Consider the following 18396-nt stretch of genomic DNA (forward strand, 5'->3'; position numbering starts at 1 on the left):
ACATGGTTTCTCTCCAATTAAATGGCAGATGGCAGATTAGCTGCATCCTATTAACACAAAGGACCTCTTTGATGACTCAACAGTAAAGAATCCACCGACAAATACTAGAGCTGTGGGTTTGATCCCTGGGTCTGGAAGACCCCCTAAAGAAGGAAATGCAGTATTCTTGCTTGGGAAATCCCATGGACAGAGAAGTCTGGGAGGCTACAGTCTATGGGGTCACAAGAGTCAGACATCACTTAGCAACAAAACCACCATAAACACCAAATCAGCTCTCAGGGGTTTTCTAATTTCCACTCAGGACTATCTTTCTACCTTTCCGCTTGTTACAGTTTTGGGTTCATGCACATTGTTGAAGAATCCCACCAGTATCAATTTACTTTGTCTTGCTGAGTCAGATCTCATTGATTTGCTATTATTTTCTCCATAGGAAATCCCTGAGTAACTTAAACCTAATACAACCCCCTTTGGAATGCAGATTATACATGCATGCATTACTAGTATCACACATTTGAGTGTCACCTTGAAATGATGTTTTATGAAAAGGACAGATTCTAAATATTCATTTTAGGAGATTTGTAAAGAACAAGTATTTGCAAATTACTAAGTCAATCATTTGTACACACAAAAAACATGTGTTGCATCTAAGTAAAGAAAAATTCAGACTAGAGTGTTCCTTTCTTAAAGATTCTATTCAGAAATGGTGCTTTTATGTACTCCAGGTTGAATAGCCTTTTAAAGAATTGTTGCTACTTTGTAGTGCTTGGATATATGTCAGAAGTCTTATGCGCATGTGCGTGCTCACTTGCTCAGTTGAAGTTATATAGGCAATGATTTAACTTGATAATAAAAAAGCCATTTCCAAGGACATTCCACTTGAAATTGCCAAAGACTGGATGAAAACAAAGCATCACAGTTTCCCCACAAACATGCTTATGTTTTTTAGATGTGTTGCTCCATGTGTGTGACATCCTGTCTTGATTATTGAGTTCTTAGGAGAAATTATTGTGCAAAACATTTTTGAGAGACATAGCTCAAAGTATTTTAGTATACTAAAGTACTTAGTATACTAAAATTGTCTATTTGAAGCGGTTATGCACAGTATGGAATACATATCAACACAAGAGCAAAAGTGTGCTAAAGTATGAAAAAGTTGTAAGTTTCTTAAGACATTCTAAATGTTATGATGAAGACCTGTAAGACAAAAATATGGAATTAAAATTTACCACCGATCTTTTTTTCTGTTATTATTTTGTTACACAAATTGAGTTATAAACACAATAGAAAATTTACAAATAATTGGTCAATGGCCACTAAATTTGAACTACCATGGAAATATTGTTGCTGTTTGAATCTATTATTTTAACCTTCATGACGAGTCTACTGAGATACCTTTTAGTTTCAAAGAATTCTTAGAGGGAGCCTAAATGTATGACAAAATGCCATATTGTAGATGAGACAGACTGAGGTATTCAGCAGAAGACAGGTACCAATCTCTCAGTGGTAACTCATGCAAGCTGTAGATATTAATCCAGAGACAACCTTATTGGGCTTCATAGACTATTTTTTTAAAGACATGCGAGAAAACTAACATGTATGATTTCTGTATCACAATCTATGAATTAATACTTTATTTTTAGAGCAATTTTAGATGATAGCAAAATTGAGGGAAAAGTGGAGATATTTCCCACATATGCTTGTCTTCACACTTGCATAGACTATCCCATTATCAACATCTCCAATAGAATGGTACATTTGTTACAGTTGATCAACTCACACTGAAAGATTATAATCACCCAAAGTTCATGGTTTACAAAATAATTAACACCAAGTATAAATTGGGTTGTCTTAGGCAAATAATAAAGACATATATCAGTCATTATGGTATCATACAGAGTATTTTCACTGTTCCCAAATTATTCTGTGCTCTGCGTATTAATCCCCCACTTTCATCCCACATCCTGGCAACCATTGACCTTTTTGTTGTCTCCATAGTTTTGCCTTTACAGAATATCAGAGTTTGAATCATTCAGTATATAGACTTTTCAGCCTGGGATTTTTCCTTAATAGTATGCACTAAAGGTGCTCCCATGGTTTGATGTTTTTCTGGGACTTTATAATTCATTTTTTAGAGCTGAATAATATTCCTTCTTTAGATCTGCCACAGTTTATTCATTTACTACTTGGTTTCTTCCAAGTTTGGGCAGTTATGAATGAAATTTCTATAAATATCTATAAACATCACATTTTGTGTAAACATAAGTTCTCAGTTCCTTTGAGTAAATACCAAGAAGTGTGATACCAAGAATTTGTTTACTTTTATAAGAAAGCACCAAGTGTTTCCCAAGTGACTGCACCATTTTATATCCTATAAGCAATAATAAGAGCTCCTGTTCCACAACTTCGAGCTTTTGGAGTTGTCAGTGATCTGCATTTTGGCCATTCTAATAGATGTGCAGTGGTTATCTCATTATTATTATAATCTGCATCTCTTTCCAAAAAATTACATGGAGTATTTTTTATATACTTATTTGTCAAATTTCTATCTTTGTATACAGTTCATTATTATCTTTGTCCCACTATTTAATCAGGTTTCATGATTTCTTCTTGGGGTGTTATAAGTGTTTTTAAAAAACATTTTGGTTCTTTATCAGACATGTTTTTTGCAAAAATTGTCTCCTATTCAGTGCCTTGTATTTCTTTCTCTTGACATTGTCTTTCACAGAGCAGAAATTTCTAACATTTTTTGAGGGTTCTGCATCTATGTTAACAACAGATATTTATATAAACTTTTTAATACAAATATAACAAGCTTTTTTCCCTTGTAATGTCCTTGTCTAGTTTTTACATTTTGATCATACTATTCTCATAGGATGTGATAGAAATTATTCCTCAGCTTCTGTCCTCTAGAAATTACTATAAAGTATGTCAGTAAAATTTTATCTTTGAATTCATTTCTGCTACAATGTTTTTATCTCTTCTTTTTTGGTTTTCCTCAGGATTTGCATCTCTCTGCTTATACAGAACATCTATTCTTACATACTGTCTACTTTATCCATTAGATCCCTTAGCATATTAATCAACATTGATTTCAAACCTTGTTTTGATAATTACAGCATTCTAGCCATGTCTGGTTCTGATGATTGCTCTGTCTACTCAAAGTGTGTTTTTGCCTTTTGATGTTCCTTGTAATTTTCACTTGATAGCAAGACATGATATACTGGGTAAGAGACTACTGTAAACAGGTATTTGAAAGGTGGTGGTGAGTTGGGGAGAGAAGCATTCTATGGTCCAAAGATTAGTCTCAGTATTTTATTGACTCTAAGCCTCTGTATTCTTCAAAACTATCTCTGTTTTTTCCCCCACTTTATATGGGGCAGGATGGTCTGAAGTTGGGTATATCCTTTTTCCATCCAGTAGTCTAGAGGGGCTTGGAGTCAGGTATTCTTGCCTCAGGTCAGTTAGGCTCTGATAATCCCTAGCACATTGTGCACCAGTTAACTAGTTTACCCTGAGGACAGCCTTGTTAGGATGAACAGAGGGCTGTGATTTCTTTCCAAATGATTCTTTTCCTCTTCCCCTAACTGGAAACAAGGGCTATTTCTTTGATTTTTATTATGAAAAATTGGTTGAGCTCCTGGAAAGAAATCTCACAATATTGTGGGGACTCCCCTATGATCAGGTCATTAAGATCTTTTTTTGTATAGTTCTTCTGTGATCCAGATAACCATGATGGTGTGGTCACTCACCTATAGCCAAACATCCTGGAGTGCGAAGACAAGTGGGCCTTAGGAAGCATCACTAAGAACAGAGCTAGTAGAGGTGATGGAATTTCAGTGAGCTATTTCAAATCCTAAAAGATGATACTGTGAAAGTGCTGCACTCAATAGGCCAGCAAATATGGAAACTCAGCAGTGGCCACAGGAACAGAGCTAGTAGAGATGATGGAATTTCAGTGAGCTATTTCAAATCCTAAAAGGTGATACTGTGAAAGTGCTGCACTCAGTAGGCCAGCAAATATGGAAAACTCAGCAGTGGCCACAGGACTGGAAAAGGTCAGTTTTCATTCCAACCCCAAAGAAAGGCAATGCCAGGAATGTTCAAACTACTGCACAATTGCACTCATCTCACACACTAGCAAATTCTCCAACTTAGGCTTCAATAGCATATGAACCTAGAACTTTCAGATGTTCAAGCTGGATTTAAAAGAGTCAGAAGAACCAGAGATAAAATTACCAGCATCTGTTGGATCATTGAAAAAGCAAGAAAATTCAAAACAAAGTCTACTTCTGCTTTATTGACTATGCTAAAGTCTTTGACTGTGTGGACTACAACAAAGTAGAAAATTCTTTAAGAGATGGGAATACCTGACCACCACCTCCTGAGAAATCTGAATGCAGGTCAAGAAGCAACAGTTAGAACTGGACATGGAACAACAGACTGGTTCCACATCGGGAAAGGAGTACATCAAGGCTGTATATTATCACCCTGCTTATTTAACTTCTATACAGATTATATCATGCTAGATGCAGGGCTGGATGAAGCACAAGCTGGAATCAAGATTGCCATGAGAAATATCAATAACCTCAGATACGCAGATTGCACTACCCATATGGCAGAAAGTGAAGAGGAACTATAGAGCCTCTTGATGAAAGTGAAAGAGGAGAATGAAAAAGCTGGTTTAAAACTCAACATTCAAGAAACAAAGATCATGGCATCTGGTCCCATCACTATTTTTCCAGCAAATAGTTGGGGAAACAATGGAAACAGTGACAGAGTTTATTTTCCTGGGTTCCAAAATCACTGCAGACGGTGACTCCAGCCATGAAATTAAAAGATGCTTGCTCCTTGGAAGAAAAGCTATGACCAACCTAGACAGCATATTAAAAAGCAGAGACATTACTTTGACAACAAAGGTCCATCTAGTCAAAGCTATGGCTTTTCCAGTAGTCATGTAAGGATGTGAGAGCTGGACCATAAAGAAAGCTCAGTGCCAAAGAATTGATGCTTTTGAACTGAGGTTTGGAGAAGATTCTTGAGAGTCCCTTGGACAGCAAGGTCATCAAGCCAGTCAATCCTAGAGAAAATCAGTCCTTTATATTCATATGGAAGGACTGATGCTGAAGCTGAAGCTCCAATACTTTGGCCACCTGATGCGAAGAACTGATTCATTTGAAAAGACCCTGATGCTGTGAAAGATTGAAGGCAGGAGGAGAAGGGAATGACAGAGGATGAGATGGTTGCATGGCCTCACCGACTCAATGAACATGAGTTTGAGCAAACTCTGGGAGTTTGTGATAGGTAAGCCTGGCGTGCTGCAATCCATAGGGTCACAAAGAGCTGGACATGACTGAGTGACTGAACTGAACTAAACCTGAAGATGGGGACCCACTGGATTTTTAAGCTCTCAAGTTTGTCCACAATAAATTTCCAGCAACTCATTAATTACAGTTCAGATGTTCCTACCCTGGGTCTAATTCCTGTGGTGATTTCCAATTCTGAGTCTCTGCTCTTGAATGTCTCTTTAGATAACCTGAAACTCTGTTTATTCCAAGAGAATATACAGTTTTGTTATTAGAATGAATGTGAGAGTTTGATTATTTCAATAATATAAAAAAGATGAAATGGCAACTACAATTTCTGTGTATGAATTAAGTTTAACTAAATTGTATATTTCAACTTATAATTTTTGAATAATTTTAAAAGAAATTCATAAAATATGCAGATCAGAATTATAAAGTCTTGCTGAAACCCTTTATAGAAAATAAATAGAGGTCTCATGTTCATTGATAGGAAAATCAAAATTCATAAAGTTGTTCATTCTCTCCAATTTATCTACAGATTCCTTGTGCATGCTTGTATGCTCAGTCGCTTCAGTTATGAAGTGAATCTATGGACTGTAGCCAGCCAGGCCCTTTTGTCCATGGGATTCTCCAGGCAAGAATACTGGAGTGAAATACTGGAGTGAGTTGTCATGCCCTCCTCCAGGGGATCTTCCCAACTCAGAGATAGAACCCCTGTCTCCTGCATCTCCTGCATTTCAGAAGGATTCTTTACCCACTGACTCACTGTAATTCCTTGTATTTCTCACTAAATCTCAAAATCCCAAGATTCATGAAACTTTACAATTTTTTTAGAATTTCACATTTAATTTTAGAAATCTATTTAGAACAGCAAAGGGCTAAGAATTATCAAGATTTTCCAGAAGAGATACTAGGAGAGAGGGTGTTATCCTTCCAGATATTTTGAATGGGATGACCAAATAAGATATCCATCATGTACCCCCAACTGCCCCCCACAGCAATGATTTGGCATTTATTCACAGACATATGTGTCTTGTGGGAGCCCTGAGATTAAGACAGGAGATTGTGAAATCTGGGTACAGTCCAAGACAGACAATGACTTTTGAGAGGGGAGGCTTGCAACCAGATGACTGACCCAGAGAGTGGGTTCCAGGCTGCAGACATGGCAAAAAGTTCTGTACCCCTGAGAACTCAGCTACAGTATGTTTCTCTTTGGCTCTGTTACTAGCATCATATGCCAAGGAAATCAAGAGGAGCCATGCTCACCCCACATTGAGTAATAAACATCCAGACCTCTGTCCCAGCTGTAGACCTTGAAGTGGCCCACAACTGGCTCAAACCCTGTGGGATCCCCAGAGGCAAGTTGGACAAACTTGGTCTGACTGTGGATTCTGATAAGGCCCTGTAACTGAGATGTTCCTGTCCTAGCCACAGTCCTCAAGTAGCCCAGCTGGCAGAGCAACCAGGCAGGAAGCACTCTTGTCTGCACCTCAGGGTCCTGAAAGTTTCCTGTACTGAATTCCAGTCTCCTCACAACCAGTCTACCAGCAGTCCCGAGGGTTCAGGGTCACAGAGGGAGTCACTCTAATCTGCAACCTAGAGATTCTATAAAGATTCCAGACTTGGTTTCAGCCCCTTCTAGCCACCATCTGACAGCAGTCACAGTAACATGCAGACTAAGCAATAGACACTCAAAGCTGTGTCCCCAGAGATGCTGAAGGGTTCCCTACTTAGCTGCAACCCCATCACAGCTACAGTCCATTTGCAGACTTGCTGCTCAGGGATCCAGTAGGAGACACTTCTGTCTGTGCTCTCAGAGATCCTGAAAGTGCCCCACACTCAGTTCCAGCCCCTTCTAGCTACAGTTCATAAGTCTACTTTTGGATAGGTAGATACAGAGAATGTGGTATGTACATACAATGGAATATTATTCAGCAATGAAAAAGAGTGAAATGTTGCCATTTGTGGCAAAATGAATGAAACTTATGCTAAGTGAAATATGTCAGACAGAGAAAAACAAATAATGTATGATTTCATTGAAATGTGAAGTCTTAAAAAAAAAGGCGCCTCCTTAAAGAGGAGAGGACATTGGTGGTTGTCAGGGACAGCTAGGGATGGGGGAATTTAGGGAGATGTTGATCAAAGGGTACAAACTTTCAGTTATGAGGTGAATAAGTTCTGGGGATCTAATATTCAGCATGGTGACTAATAGTATGGTTAACAATACAATATCATATACTCAAAACTTCCTAAGAGAGTAGATATTAAATGTTCTTACCACAAAAATAAGTAAATATGTGAGGTTATTATTATGGTGAAAATTTTTCTACACTTCTCTGTATAGCAAGTTATCATGCTGTGCACTTTAAACTTTCACAGTGTTATATGTCAATTACCTCTCTCTCTCTTTTTTTTTGGGGGGGGGGGCATGCCATATATCAGGTGGGAACTGAATTCATCAACCAGAGAAGGAACCCATACCCCTGCAGTGGAAGCATAGAGTTTAATCACAGGACCCCCAGAAAAGTCCAGTTATGTCTTAATAAAGCTAGAAACAAGAACAAATATAGAAAAAAGCAAATATAATAATGAATCAAAGAAAAACCACTTAAGTAGTGAAAATGCTTAATGATAAAGGAAGCATTGCAGATAAGTAGGAAAAAGAAAAAGCTTTAAATAAATTATAATGGTACAACTCTGTATCCCTGGGCAATAGTAGGAAGAAAAAAGAGAGAAGAGGGGTAGAGAAGGAAGGAGACAGGGGAGAATGAGGAAGAAGGAAGAGCAAAGGAAGAAAGGTATAAAGAAGAGAAATTGAGCCCAACATACAAAATACAGAAAAATAAATTACTAAGTAGATTAAAATCTTCAAAAGCAAAATCATGATTTCTTTGAGGACAATATAAAAGGAAATCTTTATGCTTTTAGAGTAAGAAAGGATTTCCTCAAGTGTTTAAAAAAGGAAATGGCTAATTATTTTACTTCATTAGGTTTAAAACCCAAAGTTCTTCATGCGATATTTAAGAGAATGAGAAGCACATGATAAACTACCAAAGTCTCTACAGTACATGAAACTAGCAAAGGCTTACCTAGAATATAAAAAGAATTTATTGAAACAATAATGAAGACACAAGAAACCCTTTAGAAAAAAAATGGACGAACAACAGGAGAAGGATATTCATGGGACAGAAATGAAAATAGCCCATAAAGTATTAAAAGTTACTCAAGCCAGTAATAATGAAGGAAATCTAAATGAAACCTAAGATAGTATTTCAGATCTATCACTTTGACAAAGCTCAGAAAAATCATTTCTTTGGGGGAATTATAAAATTACAACATGGTGACAGTTGCTGGACTTTGTAAACATAATCAATATCGTTGCACATGTGTGAATTTTATGGTATGTCATTTATTCCTCGTTGATTAATAAAACTCATTCGATAATATGCTGCCTAAAGATGTGGTATAATGAGGAATAAAACAATGTGTTGGTTAAGGTAAAAATTTATATAGCCTTGGTTAAAGTATAATTTTTTGACAAAAGTCTGAAATTAACCAGTAGAGGAAAATATAGATAAAGATTTAAACGTAGATATATGGTTTATATCCTGTTGGCATGTTTGCTCTTCTACAACAGAGGGCATACACAAGAATGTTCATAGTAGCAGTATTATATAATAAAATATAAATAGTTAGTTGTGTGCCTGCTAAGTGTCTTCAGTTATGTCTAACTCTGCAAACCTATGGACTATAGCCACCAGGCTCCTCTGTCCATGGGATCCTCCAGGCAAGAAAACTGGAGTCAGTTGCTGATCTCTCCAACCCAAGGATCAAAAGTCTCCTATGTCTCCTGCTTGGCAGACAGGTTCTTTACCACTAGCGCCACCGGGAAGCCCAAGTAGCTAGTTGTCAATACACAAAACATCAGGTATACAACAGAATACAGAACTTAAACAAAAGAAAACACATGATTTTATCGTTAAAACTATTCTGCATAAACAACACTTCTTTGCTTGTATGTATAATATTAAAAAATTAAATTGCAGAGTGTTAAAGAAATCATATATAATGATAGATGTGAAATTTCCAAGAAAATGTTCACCAAAGTCAGGCTTGTGGTTTCTAATGACAGAAGAGCATTTCTAAGAACTGTAACGATGAGACAGTCAGTTCCTAGGCAGGTTGATAAGGAGTCTAGGGGTCCCCAAGGAGAGAGGGGTCTGGAATTCTCAAGGAGGAAGAAAGGACAAACTTTTATTCTTTCTCCACATTCCTTAGGATTATATAACAATAATATATCTTGCCTAAGGACAGTCTCTGGATTAAACCTTCTGTTATCTTAAAATGTAAATTATGGGAGTAGGTCTGGTGAGGTCTTTACAACCTCCAGACATTCTTTGGATTCATTGGAGAGTATATAACTTCATTGTTAACACTAGCAAGAGGGTACTCTCTCTGCTCCCTTCTGATGCCTATGTCAGAAGCTTCCTCTATCTCCTTTATACTTTAATAAAACTTTATTACCCAAAAGCTCTGAGCGATCAAGCCTCGTCTCTGGCCCCGGATTGAATTCTTCTCCTCCGCGGGCCAAGAATCCCAGTGTATTCGTGTGATTCAACAACAACCTTTCAACGATCTATTTCTTAACTTACTTTATAAGGCATACAGAAGTTTATTTTATTATTTCTATCAACTGTATACTTACATCTCTTCACTTTTTATTGGTATATTTCTAAAATATGAAATTACATGTATAATATTTTAAAATATATAAAATTTTTATATCAATTGATCTATATTGATAAATTTCTAAGTCAACTGAGAGATTTGAAAAGATGTTTGTAATGCACATCACAGAAAGTTAAGGATTTAGATTTCCTAAAGTGCCAGACCAGTTAGAGATCAATAGGATAAAGAGTCCAAAGAAAATGGAATAATTGCTGGCTACCTAAGAAAAGATCTGAGGATAAGAGCTAAATCATTCAAAAATTTTAGAGGTCATTGTAGCAGAGATGTAGGTACAAACTATAAGGAAATACTTTTTTTTTTTTTTTTGGTAACAACAGAGCTGGAACAATCTAAGCATAGCTTTCACACTAGACAAATTAAATGATTTGTTACATACATTTGTATGAATAAAATAATGTAGGTTTTAATATGTTGTGAGGAAAGATGTCAAATCTATACTAAGTGAAAATAGGTAAAGATGAATATCACTGTTCCGACTGATAAAAAAAAAAAAATATATATATATATATAGCGTGCTGCGATTCATGGGGTTGCAAAGAGTCGGACATGACTGAGCGACTGATCTGATCTGATCTGATCTGATATATACGCAAGGCAAGTGTTAGTCGCTCAGTTGTATCCGACTCTTTGCGACCCCATGGACTGTAGCTCTCCAGGCTCCTCTGTCAATGGAATTCTCTGGACGAGAATACTGAAGTGGGTAGCCATTTCCTTCTGCAAGGGATCTTCCCAAACAAGGGATCAAACCCAGGTCTCCTGCATTGCAGGCAGATTCTTGACCATCTGAGCCACCAAGGAAGCTGGTGGTATATATATATACACTTTTATATAGCTGGTATATATATTTATATATATATAAATATAAATATATATATATATACACACACACACATACATACATACACACACATACACACCCACACACATAAATTTATGTTTAATACTTAGACAATATCTTAATGTAAAGACAAAAGACAAGAGTGCTTATGTAGGAAAAACATAAAGCCAAATATCATTCATTATGTATATACTTTTGTTCCATTCAAATTTTTAGCAATTTGTACTAGCTATTTTTTTCACTACATCAAGAATGAAATTATACTCATAATGTCTTCAGAATCGCTCAATAAAGAAGATGAAAGAGTACAGCAATGAAAATCGATGACAGTACTTACAGTAAACGAGAAACCTGTTAGGTGGTAAAGTTAAAAATTGGCCACTGATCCTAAGGACTACATATTTTGTATAACATGTATCCATTCAGAATCCTTTACCTTTCCTATATTTATGCATAATACAACAAATTTCTCATAAAGTTATCAGTTGGAACTAGGACAGCATCTCTAGTTATCAGAATATATTTCTAGTTCTGTGTTTTGCATTTGTTTCTGAGAGAAGAATTGAGGCCAAGGCCACAGGTCTTATTTATCTCAAATCCATAGAGCCTAACACTTTGCCTACACCAAGAAAGCACTTGTGTGTGCCTGCTCAATCACTTCAGTCCTATCCAACTCTGTAATTCTATGGACTGTAGCCCACCAGGGTCCTCTGTCCTTGGGATTTCCCAGGTAAGAACACTGGAGCGGGTTGCCATGCCCTCCTCCAGGAGATCTTCCTGACCCAGGGATCAAAGCCAAGTCTCTCGTGTCTCCTGCATTGCTGGTGGATTCTTTACTACTGAGCAACCAGGGAAGCACCCAGGAATGTTTATTGGTTGCTATGTTATTTATTGTTAAATCAACACAGTGTAAATTCAGTCATGTGTAAAGCTAAGGATTTTTAAAGTGTTTTTTTTTTTTTTTTAATCTTAGTTCCGTGAAACAATGTGTCTATAAAAATCAGTGTTATGGACTGAACTGTGTTCCTCTTTTATTAAAACACTGAAGTCTAACAGTATTTGAAGGTAGATCTTTTAAAGGTAATTAATATAAATGACATCATAAAAGTGGGTCTTAATCCAATATGACAGATGACCTTATAAGAAGAACAAGAGACACTAGGATATACATATGGGTTTCTCAAATGGCACTAGCGGAAAAGAACCTGCCTGCCAGTGCAGGAGACATGAGACGCAAGTTCAATCTGATCAGAAAGGTCCCCTGGAGGAGGACACGGCAACCCACTTCAGTATTCTTGCCTGGAGAATCTCATGGGCAAAGGAGCCTGACGAGCTACAGTCCATAAGGTTGCAAAAAGTAGGACACGACTGAAGAGACTTAGCACGCACGCAGGATGTGCATATATAGAGGAAAACCATGAGAGGACAAAGCAAGACAGTGGGCATCCACAAGCCGTTCAGACAGGCCTTAAGGAAAACCAGCCCTGACAAAGCTTTGGTCTTGGACTTCCAGCTTGCCAAACTGAGAGACAATAAATTTATGTTTTTAATGTCACCCAATCTTTTAAATTTAGTTATAACAACCCTAGCAAACTACTGCATTAAGGAAGTTAAATTAGTTAATATTTCTAATACCCAATATGATCTTTGTTAGTTCATGTTTCTTCATGACTCTCAAATTGTATTTGGAGTTATAATAAATGCTGGGGAGAGTGTGGGGAAATGAGTACACTCCTACCCTGTTGGTGGGAATGTAAGTTGATACAGTCACTATGAAAAACAGTAGGAAATTTCCTCTAAAATGTAAAATTAAAATTACCATAGGATTCAACAATCCTATCCATGGACATATGGAAAAAAACTATAATTCAAAAAGATACATGCACCCCTATGTTCTCAGCAGCAATATTCACATTGGTCAAAACATGGAAACAGCCTAAATGCCCATCAACAGATGAATAGATCAAGAAGATATAACACATATATACAACAGAATGCTACTCAGTCATAGAAGAAAATGAAGTAATTTCATTTGCAGCAACATGGAAGCAACTAGAGATTATCACTGTCAAGAAGCAACAGTTAGAACCGGACATGGAACAATGGACTGGATCCAAATTGGGAAAGGAGTACGTCAGTCTGTATATTGTCACCCTGTTTATTTAATTTCTATGCAGAGTACATCATGTGAAATGCCTGGCTGGATGAAGCACAAGCTGGAATCAAGACTGCCAGGATAAATATCAATAACCTCAGATATGCAGATGATACCACCCTTATGGCAGAAAGTGAAGAGGAATTATAGAGCCTCTTGATGAAAGTGAAAGAGGATAGTGAAAAACATTCAAAAAACGAAAATCATGACATCTGGTTCCATCACTTCATGGCAAATAGATGGGGAAACCATGGACACAGTGACAGACTTTATTTTCTTGGGTTCGAAAGTCACTGCAGATGGTGACTGAAGCCTTGAAATTTGGAGAAATTTGGTGTTGGAGAGGACTCTTGAGAGTCTCATGAACAGCAAGGAAATCAAACCAGGACTGATGCTGAGGCTGAAGCTTCAATACTTTGGCCACCTGATGTGAAGAACTGACCTATTGGAAAAGACCCTGAATATGGGAAAGATTGAAAGTAGGAGGAGAAGGGGACGACAGAAAATGAGATGCTGGGATGCCATTGCCAGCTAGATGGACATAGGTTTGAGCAGGCTCTGGGAGTTGGTTATGGACAGGGAAACCTGGCGTACTGCAGTCCATGGGGTCACAGAGTCAGACACAACTGAGCAACTGAACTGAACTGTATATGTATATGTATAACTCAGTCACTATGTTATACAGCAGAAATTATTGCATTTAAAATCAACTATACTTCAATTAAAAACAAAACAAAACAGTATTTGGAGTGAAAGCCAGCTTCAGTGATGCAATCAGATAAGAGCTAGACATTTGAAAATTGCAAAGCAAAACCATTTTTTATTAGAAAAGGCAGGTGATTAAAAATAGAATGTACATAACCAGTAAAGTGAAAAATATACTGTTCTTAACATCTTGAGTTATAAACTATTTCAAGTCTCTGCTTAATTTTTCAGTTTTATATATTATACTCCTCCAAAAGTATAAAGCATACTAGGAAACGTCTCAGTATGACCCATTATGATGAAGCAGTTCTCATAGGACTTTTTGGAGTTTCATTCCAAATTTATGAGAGATAGGAATACATGGTACTCTGGTCCAAAAGGAGGATGGTTTAAATTTTAAATCTAATATTCCATGATTTTCAAAATTTGTAGAGCAAAATTCAGACAAAATACGTTATATACCAAATTTAATACCACCATTAATATGGCTCAGGTTCCAGACTATTACTAAAATCAGGCAAGAAGACTATCTTCCTCTTTTAACAAACATTACACTCACTTAACCAGTAAGAAATCAAACATCTTCTCTATGAAAACTCAGTGTATTAGACTTATTTGTGATATCCTGCATCTGACAAAAATACACATTCCATTGGATTGACATATATTAGCATGTTTTATATTTCATTTTGTTTTGGTAACAATCTTTTAAGTATTGAAGTATCCTAATAAATAGAGGACTGTAAAGAAAGAGGAACCATGGCAAGAAATTTCTTGCCTCCCTTCCCCAATTAGTTATTAAACCACAGTTCTTTGATATCAATTGTGGAGTTTTTGTGAAAGTGTAAGTTTTAAAAATATATTCCTTACCTCTTTCTAGACTTTTCTGAAACCTCCTCAGCATCTTCTGATAATTACTTTAGAATGAAAAGCAGAGTCTCTTACCTAATACTTCACTGTAAAACTGGTCCCAAAGCTGAGAGTCATATTGTTGGAGCCAGAAGTCAAAGAAAATGGTAAACATTAAATTTTTTACCCTTTGCAGAAAGGTCATTTTGTCTGGTAATGCTGCCATGACAACAGGCACGTAGGAAGGTGGAGATGGAATTTGCCCACAGTATCTCTCCATTGTGCTACCCAAGGAGAGTCTTAGTGTGTACACAAAAGGGATTCCCAGAGTCTCGGCAATCAGCTCACCACAGGGCATCACAGGGTCTATAACCATAACATTATAGTTGGTGTCCTGGAGTTTCTTCATGATTGTCTGGTTGTAGACAACACTCTCACAGACAAGCTTTAAATCTGCGCTTATTTGAAGGAAAAAATCTTGAAGTTTCTTTGCTGATTGCCAGGGTGACAATGTTGGCATGACGTTAACAGATAGATTCAAAAATTCGTTTAGACTATCTTCAGCAGTCTCTTTGTCCTGTGGCACTGAGAACATCTCGAAGTTCAGTGTGGAAGGCTTGTTGTTCTCAATGAGAAAATTTTGTGAAGACACCAACACAGTCACTTCATGGCCTCTTTCCATGAGTTTCTCCAGAATAACCTTTAGATTGAGCCAGTGGCTCATGTCACAGGGCCACACCAGGACCTTCTCACAGAATCCACAGCCAGTATAGCAGAGCTGCAGCAATAGAATTGCTGAAACCCATTTCTTGGACATCATGATAGCAGCTCCCTCACACACTGCTCTGCAAATGCTGAATGCTTGTTGGGCACAAAATTGAAGTGGCAATTTAGATATCAGTCAAGTTAAAAATTAATTTCTGGAGTTAGGTAACTTACATGCAGAGAACTTTGCCAGTTGTTAACTGGGCATGATATTTGTTCAGGAGAAGACAGGAAATATTTATATATTTTTGAGGAAATGATTGCAACCTTCTAGGAGTTTTAAAAATAGATTAAAATAGAAAAAAAATAATGTTTTATTGACATTTTTAAAATATGATAGAACCCATTAAATATATCTAGCAAATAATATAGTGCATCTCATGGAACATGATGATTAATAATTTGGGGAAACACGAAAATGTATGTCTTGTCATAATGTTGGTCACATGCTAGCATGTAGATAAAACACACACATTGCCTAATATAGGAGGAATATGAATACACTAATGTTGTACAAAGATACAGCATTTCAGGCTCTCAGAATATGCTGTCACTCTAATGTGAAGAAAATCAGACAAAGCTTCAACACAGAGGATACATTTCAGCTGAACTCAGAAGCAAAGAATACAGGAGAAGGGTTTTAAAGTTGAATAGAAGAAAAGGATAAAAAGATGAATGATATGTAAGTCATGGTCATTTAAGTATACAGTTGTTAGTTCAGTATATATGGAGCAGAGGCTAACACAAAACTGCAGAAAAGGGAAATATTAGTTAAAGTAGGACACTTTGGAGAGCCTTAAATGCTATACACTGGGTTCAGTTTTAATCTTCATAAAAAGATGTGTACTCAAATTTTCAGATCAGGTACAGAAAATGATCATATATGTCCTTTAATAAACCTAAACTGGCATCTGAATATTATTTGAGTTGCAAAGAAAAAAAGCATATGTAAGTAGTTAAAATTAAATTTTAAGACAGCAGGATTTGATCAGAGTTATCAGGGAGAATATAATATTGGTTTGTGAATAGAGGGTCTAGAAGGAGAGTCATGACTGATGAGAAGTGAGAGGTGCTCAGTCTTTAATAAGGAAGTGCTTGGTTTATACTCTGAGCAATCAGAGTGATAAGAACTCTAGTAAAATCACAAAACACTAAAGGAGTAGTAGTTACAGAAAAATTTTTTGACTTGCCATGTGTCATTAACGACTGAACATGTATGTGAATCTCAAGGGAGGGGAAATATTTAGGAGCACAGATTTTGTGTCCCATCATCGATCTGTATTTCAGTCCAATTCCAATTTCTCTTCAAAATGTTTGATATTTCATGCCTTCAACAAGCAACTTTTAGCACTTATTTTATACTGGATTCTATACCATGCACAGGGTATAAAGAAACAAGTAAGATACATTTCTAATTCAAAATGATCTCATAGATTATTGCAGAAAATAAATTAGCCCGATATACGTCTCCATTATACTTCTACAAATATAAGGGAGATGGATCATAGAAGGTATAGATGAAATGAGGAAGGGTAAAGCTCGTGAAGGAGGTTGCTTGGTGGAGAAAGATAATGATGAAATTATAAGTTAGTTAAGTCTTTAAGAGTCTACTTAGTAGGTTGAAAAGTATTTCTTATAAGTGAAAGAGAATGTTAATGTATCTGTATTCTAATAATTGTGACATAGTTATACCAAATGTTCAGTTACAAAATAATATTCAATAATTTGAAAGAGACATTGAAATTTCAAGTCCCTTGAGAGCTTTTATGTTTGGAAAAAAAATAAAACAACAGAGTAGGTTTGCTTAAAGATGCAAAGAATAATCTAGGATCAAGGATTGAGAGTTGTGTTGTGTTGCATAATTAGGCTTTGCATAAACTCTGCTGCTGCCACTGCTGCTGCTAAGTCGCTTCAGTCGTGTCCGACTCTGTGCGACCCCAGAGACAGCAGCCCACCAGGTCCTGCCATCCCTGGGATTCTCCAGGCAAGAACACCGGAGTGGGTTGCCATTTCCGTCTCCAATGCATGAAAGTGAAAAGTGAAAGTGAAGTCGCTCAGTCATGTTTGACTCTTAGCGATCCCATGGACTGCAGCCTACCAGGCTCCTCCATCCATGGGATTTTCCAGGCAAGAGTACTGAAGTTGGGTGCCATTGCCTTCTCCAATAAACTCTGCTAATGACTGGTGAAAAGCATAATCCAAAAGAGAATCAGAAAATAGAAAGCTACGACAGAAGCATAAATTCACTAAGAGAAAACAAATAATGTTATAATCTTAGAGGATAAAAGTCATTTTATACAGGATAAATAACCCCTAAGTGATTAAACAAAGATTGATAAATGTATCTAATCACTGTGATGAAGTTCATATGTTGTAAAAAAGTTTAAATGAAGTCAAAGAGAGAGCAGAGATATATAGTACAGGTTAGAAATTGACCTCAATATACATGTTATTGGGCTTCCCTGGTAGCTCAGCTGGTAAAAAATCTGCATGCAACCCAGGAGACCTGGACTCGATCCCTGGGTTTGATCACTGGGATGGGAAGATCCCCTGGAGGAAGGCATGGCAACCCACTCCAGTATTCTTGCCTGAATAGAGAAATATCTCTAAGTTATTTTATTATATGAAAAAACTAAGATAGAGCTCAGATTTTGAAGAATGATTCATTTTCATAAATTTAAAAGTATAGGCATATATTCACTTATATCCAACTGAAACATTTACAATTCTGGATAAAATATAAAATTTCCCCATTAAAATTCATTTCTGATTTTCAAGAAAGTAAAAAGTCAGCAGACAGAATCCCTCAACAAAGTCAAGGTAGGAATTCTGATGTTCAGTCTTGTTTCTTTGTAGAACATACCATAGGTACCAAGAGTGGAGAGAAGGAAAGTCTGAAGCCTTGCCAAGATCCTACACCCTGCGTATGTTCATGCAATGCTAGATTCTCAAGATATAGCCTCCCTTTTACAAACAAATTCACTTACACAGAAGTTTACAGCAATGATAATTGCTAGTTTTGACTTGGTGGT

General features: G+C 36.8%; 1 protein-coding gene across 4 annotated transcripts in view; it reads right to left on the bottom strand.

Moving 5' to 3' along the window:
- The window catches only part of LOC102281360 (UDP-glucuronosyltransferase 2A1), a 59635-nt gene that overhangs the window by 12007 nt on the left and 29232 nt on the right, over nucleotides 1-18396 (bottom strand). Inside the window, exon 1 of one of the 4 annotated variants that reach the window (XM_005902044.3) lies at nucleotides 14696-15439. The exons of the other annotated variants lie outside the window; for them this stretch is intronic. Within the exon in view, the coding sequence (XP_005902106.1) occupies nucleotides 14696-15419 (724 nt within the window). The 5' untranslated portion in view covers nucleotides 15420-15439. Of the gene's footprint in view, nucleotides 1-14695; nucleotides 15440-18396 lie in introns of those variants that run through there. 4 annotated transcript variants of the gene reach the window in all.

The sequence above is a fragment of the Bos mutus genome, chromosome 6 (assembly GCF_027580195.1).
Source record: "Bos mutus isolate GX-2022 chromosome 6, NWIPB_WYAK_1.1, whole genome shotgun sequence".
Lineage (NCBI taxonomy): Eukaryota > Metazoa > Chordata > Mammalia > Artiodactyla > Bovidae > Bos > Bos mutus.